Source organism: Myotis brandtii, unplaced genomic scaffold, assembly GCF_000412655.1.
Source record: "Myotis brandtii unplaced genomic scaffold, ASM41265v1 scaffold46, whole genome shotgun sequence".
Taxonomy (NCBI): Eukaryota; Metazoa; Chordata; class Mammalia; order Chiroptera; family Vespertilionidae; genus Myotis; species Myotis brandtii.
In genome coordinates this window covers 5152014-5161134 of record NW_005367587.1, presented here as the reverse complement: position 1 = coordinate 5161134, position 9121 = coordinate 5152014, and the positions used below count along the sequence as shown (strand labels likewise).

The following is a 9121-nucleotide window of genomic DNA, read 5'->3' as shown; positions in this document are numbered from 1 at the left end:
GTAGCCGGCCTGCAAACCGCCCCTGGCCCCTCGCCTTGGCCAGCCCCGTCCCCCAGAGGGGACCCCCCCCCTAATTGGGGGCATGGCTGGCCTGCAAACCGCCCACGGCCCCTCTCCTTGGCTGGCCCTACCCCCCAATGGGGACCCCTACCCCGACCTGGGGCCCCCATCGGGCAGGCTGGCTGGCCCCCACCTGTGCACTGGGCCTCTATCCTATATTATAAAAGGGTAATATGCAAATTGACCCTAACAGCAGACAACTGCTCGACCAGTCACTATGAGGCGCACTGACCACCTCTTGGTCCCTTTCCCTGGCTGGCAGGCTCCGATCGCCTGATGGCGAACGGGGAACCAGGGATGGGTGGCGGGGGATGCGGGTGGCGCCAGGCCTAGGACCTGTCCCACCAGTCGCCTCACACACAGAGGGCAACCCGTGGTGGGGGCAGGGCCGGCGAGTGGGCGGGAACAGCTGATCTCTTGTTCCCTTTTCCCAGCCATCAGGCTCCGATCGCCCGATGGCGAACCGGGAACCGGGTGGGTGGCAGCGGAGGAAGATGGCCCTGATCGCAGGCCAGGCCTAGGGACCGTACCCGCACACAAATTTTGTGTGCTGAGCCTCTAGTCATAAATAAATTCAGTTGAAGAATATAAGGGGAAGGTATCAAAAGAAAAAATTCATCTAAGATTAGATTTTAAGACATATTCTATCTCGCTATAAATTGCTTATTAACTTACAAGGGGAGAAATAGTAACTATACAATGAAGGAAACGGATAACACCTTGACAAGGTGATCCAAATCAACATCACTAATGAGGGGTGGATGGATGAAAAATGACTTATGTGGTAAGTAAATACAGTATTCGGACCAGCAATGCATAAACTGAATCTGATCATGAGGAAACAGACAAAACCAAATTGAAGAATGTTCTGCACTCTTCAAAATGTCAATGTCATGAAAGAGAAAAACAGACTAAAAAGCTGTTCCAGATCAAAGGAGACTGGAGAGACATAACAACTGCATGCAATACATGATCTTGGCCTGTATCCTGTACTGGAGGGGGAAAGCACTATATAGGGCATTACTGAGACTATAAAGTGTTGTATCAATACTGTTTCCTGAATTTGGTAATTACAGTGTGGTCATAAAAGAGAACACCCTTGCTTTTAGGAAATATGCAACTAAAATATTAAAGGGTAAAGGGTCATACTCTGAAATAGCCCATAAAAACCAAATTATGTGCCCTAACAGGTTTTGCTCAGTGGGTAAAGCATTGGCCCGCGGACTGAAGGGTCCTGAGTTTGATTCTGGTCAAGGGCACGTACCTTGGTTGCAGGCTCGATCCTCGGCCCTGGTTGGGGCACGTGCGGGAAGCAACCAATTGATGTGTCTCTCTCACATTGATGTTTCTCTCTGTTTCTCCCACTCTCTTTAAAAATCAATGGAAAAATATCCTCACGTAAGGATTTAAAAAAACTATTAAAAATTATTCATATATTATATATATATGGCTTAAATGTCCATCAAAAGACATAATAAGCCCAGCCAGTGTGGCTCAGTGGTTGAGCATCGACCTATGAATCAAGAGGTCACAGTTCGATTCTAGGTCACAGCACATGCCCAGGTTGTGAGTTCGATCCCCCATAGGAAGTGTGCAGTAGGCAGCTGATTGATGATTCTCTCTCACCACTGATGTTTCTATCTCTCTCCCTCTCCTTTCTTTGAAATCAATAAAAATATATTTTAAAAAATTAATTCTGAAATGAAGGCAGGATGGGATGGAACCAACAGGCTAAGGCATATCTCAATCATATATAGAGAGGATCTGAAGGAAGCTTGTCTTTGAGATACCTATGGGACATAGATGCCCACTCCATTCCCACCTAACAGACTTAGCTCTAAATTATAAAGTGCATTTATGTTCCTCTAAGTAATGTTCTATCCTCCCCCACAACATGCTCATTCATTTTTTCCCCTCATTATAAAAGTAATTCACTCTTAGAGAATCTTAAAAGCATGGAAATGTTTAAAGAAGAAAAGGCTTCCACAATCTTCCACAGAGGCACTGCTGATAGTTTAGAGCAGGTTCTTCTGTTCTTTTTCTATGGATACATAGATAACTTATACACAGGTAAAATTGCTTTTGCTATAAACAGTTTTTTGTCTTTTATTTTTAACTTAAGAGTTAGTCATTTTAAGGTAATTGTTTATACGCTACTGTTTATTTCAAGAAAACCCATAAAGAGGGACAAACATAACCTCCCTAAAGGACCTACCTTACCAGATCTTCTCTGAAGAGGTCCCACCGTCCAAGACCCGTAGGATAAATTGGCCAAACAGCGGGTCCCCCTTCCCAAAAGGTCCAAGCAGGATACATGATATCATGGTACTCTGATGTCTTCAATAGAAACAGAAAGGTCATTCTAAATCAGTTGCACAATAGAGGGAAAAGCAGCCAACTGCATTCATGCCACAGGATCTGGACAAAGGCCTTGCAAGCCCTTGTGCCACATTGTCAAAGATATAGCTGCCCTAGTCTGCGAAGTCTCGACTCCAGTCATTAAAGGACAAAAATGACCACGAGTTAAAATTCATGAATTTGAAATTGCACTGAAGGCCAACTTTCCCAGTTCCCCAAAGTTCCATTTTTCTAGAGGACATCCACTGTCAGGATTTTTAGTTTAAGGAAATAATATACACAATTCTGAATGATTACATAGCTCTCTCATCTTTTAGCTGCTATTACACTTGGAGTGTATACTGACTCACCCGTTCTTGGTTATTTCCTAGATGGGTCTTTTGAGAGCAAGAATTAGGAAATACAGTGCAGTGGTTTTGAATGTGGGCTTTTGAGACAGATCATCTGAATCTGAACGCTGACTCCACCTCTTTTCAGCTCTAGACAAGTTACTTAATCTTTCTACGCCCAGTTTCCTTATCTTTATAATGGGAGAAATAATATCAATAATACTATCTATATAATAGGCTTGTTTTTAATATTAAATGAGCTGTACATGTAAAAAGTTTAGAACAGCATCTGACACATACTGGGTACTCAGTGTCAGTGCTACTCAACACTGTGGCACTGCTGAACTCACATTGGTTGGTCAATAAATTCTTGGTTACTCATCTATCAGGGTTAGAAGTGCTGATGGGCAGAATGGGGTAAGAGGTGTTACCCCACATCTTTTGAAAAAAGTTTGAAACCATTTGTTTCCTTTTTATGGTTATTTCTGTTAAAACTCTGGCCACTCAACCTTGTTGGTTAGAGCATTATCTGGATATGTCAAGTTGTGGGTTCAATCCCCAGTCAGGGCACATGCAAACAACCAATGAATGCATAAATAAGTGGAACAACAAATCGATGTTTCTCTTTCTCTCTCCCCAGCCCCTTCTCTGAAAAGAAAAAAATTTTGGCCACTGATAAACCTCTAACGCTACTGTTTCTTCCATTGGAATCACACATGCAATATGCTGTTTGCATTCTCTCAAATACTTAAAAATGTATTTGAGCAGCCATAGCTGCTCAATAGAAGAGGCACAATTACTATAAAGTCGACAGTCTAAAATGCCTCCTTTGGCCCTAGCCGGTTTGGCTCACTGGATAGAATGTCCAACCACGGACTGAAGGGTCCTGGGTTCGATTCCAGTCAAGGGCACGTGCCAGAGGCAACCAATCAATGTGTCTCTCTCACATCCATGTTTCTCTCTGTTTCTCCCCCTCCCTTCCACTCTCTCTAAAAATCAATGAAAAAAATACCTTTGGATGAGGATTTAAAAGAAAAAAAATCCCTTCTTTGGAAAGTAGGAGTCACTGATTAAAAAAAAAAAAAAGGAGGGAGGTAAAGATGAAAAGGAAGTTAGTATACTGATGGTCATACTTTATTATCCTCAGAAACAACAGGTAAATAACGAAGTCCTCACTGACTTACATGGGAGCCTCTATTTCTTCGTCTGGAAGGCGTTCATGACAAACAATGGGATCAAGCACTTTTGAGAAATGAGGCTAAGTCATGGGAAATGCGCACAAATGTGCCTCAGACCACTTGCAATACAGGAAATAAACAAGTCTGGAAGGAAAGTAAACTGTGATAAAGAAAAGGTGGGGGTAAAAAGTCCCTTTGCTTTGGGAAAACCAAATCAGAGATGATGTTCCTTTTCGCAAAGTCCATAGGGTTTTCCTAAACCTCCTCTTCCCCATAGAATCTTCCACTCACTCCCTTTTAGTTCCCCACCCCTGCCCTCAAATGCATTCAAACTCAGTCTCTAGGGATCCAAGGCCCATCCCTGCCGATACACCATTTACAAGAACCTGAGCTCTGGCAAGACATTAACTGTCCCAAGTTCTACAAGCCCACAGATGTGTCCTAGTATCCTATCCTTCCATAACTAAACCCGAAGACCACCCTCTCGCAAATCCCTCTTGGATATCCCTGGCCTATCCCCTCAATGTGCTGCCTGGACACAAACTGTGGGGAGTGATCTAACACATTCGGTTTCACTGTTAGCCATGCTGGGCCCCTGGGATACAGTGACACATAAGCCAGATGTTACCAAATACTGTGGCTGATGTACATATTATAGGAGCTCAACAAATATTTTTTTAACCCATTGTACGCCATAAGCGCCTGTAGATGCAAGCGGCAGACCTTCCCCACACGCCACACACGTCTATAAAAATAATGTTTTCCCTAAGTGGCAGCCCTGACCGACTTTAAAATCATTTTTTTGTGTGTGAATTTTCAGCTGAAAACATTCAAGAACACCCAAATTGTGAGTAACATATTTATTTTTATAATATTCATTGCAAACTGATTTTTTAAATTAAATTCAAAATATCATGGCGTGTGGGGATGGTTTCCGTTTTGGACGCCAGGCAGTAAACTGGTTAAATGTGCTCTCTAATTTCAAGCCCAGAAGCTTTCTCGGGCCACTCTCTCTCTCTCTCTCAAGGATCTCTGAACCCCATCTCCAATGTCCACTAGGTTCTTCAGGCCTCTCCTTCCCTACGCTCTATCACTAGCTCTATAGACACTTAAGCAATCTCACATTACTTACAGATCTTCAACCCTATCTCCTCAGTCTCATTGCTCAACTACTGTGAAACTAACAGGGACACAGACCCAGTTCTGGATCTCAGGCCCCATCCTCACCATGACCCATTAGACTCTGTCATAAGACAATCATCTCCTGCTCATATCCTAGAGCAGGGTGGGGAACATCTGGCCCACAGGCAGTATAAGGCTCTCGAAATCATTTGGTCTGGCCCTGCCAAGGCATTAGGGGTGAATTAATTAAATGTTTGACCAAATATTGCAGGCTAATTTTTAAGTTGAGAATTTTGTATGGCCTGTGAATGATGTTATGGATATCCAAATGGCCCAGCCAGCGTGGCTCAGTGGTTGAGCATCGACCTATGAACCAGGAGTTCATGGTTCAATTTCCAGTCAGGGCACATGGCCAGGTTTTGGTCTTGATCCCCAGTGGGGGGTGTGCAGGAGGCAGCCAATCAATGATTCTCTCTCATCATTGATATTTTGATCTCTCTCTCCCTCTCCCTGACTCTCTGAAACCAATAAAAAAAATTTTTTAAAAAAATTATATATATTATATATATAAAATAATAAATAAATATCCAAATGGCCCTTGGCAGAAAAACGGTTCCCCACCCCTGTCCTAGAGGATCACCCTGCATCCCCTCATATGGCTCTTCCTATGCTCACCTTGCTGAAGGAGAAGACTGGAATGGCAGGCTCCATCCATTTAGGAACCTGAGGATAATCTCGTACATTGATCACCATCTCCATGTCAGGAAGGTGCCCGATAACTTCCAAAATAAAGTGTTCCACACCACTGCATCTGTCAAACAGAAATACCATAGATTCACCAGAGCAGTGCCTGCTCTAGGACAAGGCAGTGTCCCAGGCACACTTTATTTTATTTTATTTTTTAAATATAGTTTATTAGCATGACATTCTTTTTTTTTTTTTTTTCATTGATTTTTAGGGAGAATGGAAGAGAGAGGGAGAGACAGAGAGAGAAACATCAATGTGAGAGAAACACATCAATTGGTTGCCTCCTGCACGAGCCCTGACCAGGGCCCAGGCGGGGAGGAGCTTGCAACTAAGGTACATGCCCTTGACTGGAATCGAACCCTGGACCCTTTGGTCCACAGGCTGATGCTCTATCCGCTGAGCCAAACTGGTTAGGGCCCCAGGCACACTTTAAAAAAATGTTTTTAGCTTCCTGCATGCCCCCTACTGGGGATTGAGCCTGCAACCCTGGCATGTGCCCTGACCAGGACTTGAACTGGTGACCTCTTGGTGTATGGGATGATGCTCAACCAACTGAGAACACTTGCCGGGGCTGGAAGTTTTATTTATATACAAAATTCCTAAAAGGGAGGTTTATCATTAGTTGTATCATCAGTCTGTGACCCTCCTGCTCACCCCCCACTCTCATCCCACTGATTCATAATTTGTAGCTCCAGCTACTCCTCGTGACTTTCCACCATGTTACTTCGAATACTTGGTATCTAGAACAATAGTTGGCCTTTGACAATCCATGCTTTGCCTCCACCTTCAGCACAGCTCACTCCTGCTAGGTCTCATCAGCCTGTGTCCTGCAGCTACAACATCCAGAGAAAGAAGAGAAGGGACAGAGCAAAGGCCAGTATAGCCAGTGACATGCCCAAGCCTCACAAAGAGAGAAGACAGGCTTTGATGTAGGAGAAGGGAGGATAGGAGTTGGCAAGAAAAATTCCCAGGCAAGAAGAGCTTGTCATGGGAGGAGGAACTGACCTGGGGGGGTCCCTTTAATGGGCTTCTCCATAAGGACAGAATCAAGTAAGCCCCTATGTAATAAGGTCAGAAGATATATTTGCCTCCTAACTCTTACCTTGAGGGAAACATGCAGTCATTTTCTCGGTATAATCTGTTCTTAATGATCTGATAGTGGGTTCCCAGCTTCCGCCTGACTACCTCCGCCATCATCTTCCTTGAGATACCTCCTCGGAAAGGAGTCAGATCCTCTTCTATGACACTAGGAAAGAATGGGAATCGTCACGGAAAGCAGGCCAAGGTGGTGGCACCATTCTGCCTACTTCCTTGGGTTTAGGGTTAGTATTAAAGAACATAGTAAGCTGAGGGAAAGAATAAAGGGCACGAACGAGTACCCTTTCCCCCTGAAGCACCACAGGGAATCTAAACCATCACCAAACGAAAAAAAGCAAGTAAATTTCTCTTCTTCCTCCTCCATCTGGATTGCCCCTCCCTTGCCTGATGCATATTCCACCTTCCCTACACAAGCCACATCTGCGTGCTCCAGTCACTGCAGCCCGCTGACGTCCCCTCCTCTGAATCCCACAGAAGGTATAGCTTATGCCTTGCATTCTGACACTGTCTGACTCCCTTGTTCTGGTCTGTCTGGCTCCTTCCTACCCACCCCAAACCATAGCAGCCTAACAGCAATAACAAAAAATTACACAATTTTTTTTTTTTTTTTAGGGAGAGAGATAGAGAGATGAAAACACTGATGGGCTGACTCCTGCAGGCACCTTACTGGGGATTGAGCCTGCAACCCTGGCATGTACCCTGACTGGGAATCGAACCAGGGACTCTTGGTTCATGGGTTGATGCTCAACCACTGAGTAACACCAGCCAGGCAAATTACACTATTTTGGATCCCTTTTATAAAGTTCAATACATAGCAAGTTTTTAATAAGTATCATAAGCAGTAGGTGAATTTTTTGAGGAGCTGTGGAATAACATAATAAGGAGCTAAAGGACCCTGATATTCAGCTGATGCAGAATCTGAGACCCAGAGAATTTAAGTGGCTGGCCATGGGGATAATGAGTGGGAGTTCTGAGACTAGAAGTGATTATTGCTTTCGGAGTACTCTTTCTTCCACACTCCAGCCCTAATTTGCATACTTTAAAAATAATCAACAGGAAAGGTATAATTAGATTCATTCATAAATACGTTCATTCCTTCAACAATATTTATTGAGTACTTGCTGAGAGCCACACCAGGGATACAACGGTGAATGACCTGAAGAAGCTTTCAGTCCAGTGGGGAAAACAGACATGCACAGATACTGACCCCCACAAGGAGTGAGCAGGGGGGAGAAGGCTGAGACCACCTGGGCCTCTTCCATCCCAGGGCATTTTTATTCCCTAGAAATAGGAAACCACCTCAGGAACCCCGTCTGCTTTCACAAATATGCTTGGCTCTCTGACCACTGCAACCAAGGCCTCTTAGAGATCTTAGGGGACTTGCTTGTGACAAGAACTAAATTCTCAAAAACAAATAAATCCAAGAACTGACTCACCCACGGTAGCAGCTGCAGTTTTGACTTGAACATGGTTCATAATTCTCCAAAGACCTGTTAATTTGGTCAATAAATACTTTCCATTTTGAACCTTCAAAAAGGGAAATGAATGAAAGTTAACAAAATACCCCCGAACATTCTTACTTGCTAGTGGCAGACAGGCAGAACCAATAGACGGCCGAAAGTTCTAGACACCCGGCTTCCCACCTTACTGGTGGAAACGGAAACCTAGGAAGGATTCCTGCTGTAACTCTCCAGCAAGTCTGCTCCTGCACTCGGCCGTCAGGTATCCAAGAAACTGGAAACTTCCCCAGCTTAATGCCTGACGCTCGCTCAGAAGGCTACGGATATACAATACTGCATTGGTGAGAGTTACACCGATTCCCACCGCTTACTAACAAAACCGAGTCCTACAAAGAGGATCAAATAAAAGCCACAGACATTAACCCTCCCTTCATCTCTTCTGGCAATGGTCTGAGAAAACACACACCACACAGAGCCACACCCCGTGCACGGGGTTTACCCCCGTATGTTCTAGCGGGGGGCAGAGCTGCCAGGCGCGGGCGATGCCTGCTGTGGATGACCAGAGGGATTCCCTCTCCTCCCCACTGTCACTCGGAATCCCGGAGAACCGCTTATTCTCCGGGACCCGGGGCAGGAGAGGCAGCGACAGATTCCCACTCTCCGCCCCAAACCCCCCTCCCTCCCCGCACATCCTGCCGCCCATGTGCCCGGCGCCCAGCTCCGCAGGCATCGCGGCCACAGCGGAGCAAAGAGGCAGGAGAGCGCCTCT

At 45.0% G+C, this 9121-nt stretch overlaps 1 protein-coding gene across 1 annotated transcript in view; it reads right to left on the bottom strand.

The window, feature by feature from the left end:
• The window catches only part of POGLUT1 (protein O-glucosyltransferase 1), a 22199-nt gene extending 13117 nt beyond the window's left edge, over positions 1-9082 (bottom strand). The window contains exons 1-5 of the mRNA XM_014546945.1: positions 8852-9082; positions 8329-8444; positions 6897-7040; positions 5723-5858; positions 2276-2397 (exon numbers count right to left, since the gene is read on the bottom strand). Coding sequence (XP_014402431.1) covers positions 2276-2397; positions 5723-5858; positions 6897-7040; positions 8329-8444; positions 8852-9082 — 749 coding nt within the window. The remainder of the gene's footprint in view (positions 1-2275; positions 2398-5722; positions 5859-6896; positions 7041-8328; positions 8445-8851) is intronic.
• Between the last annotated feature and the right edge of the window lie 39 nt (positions 9083-9121).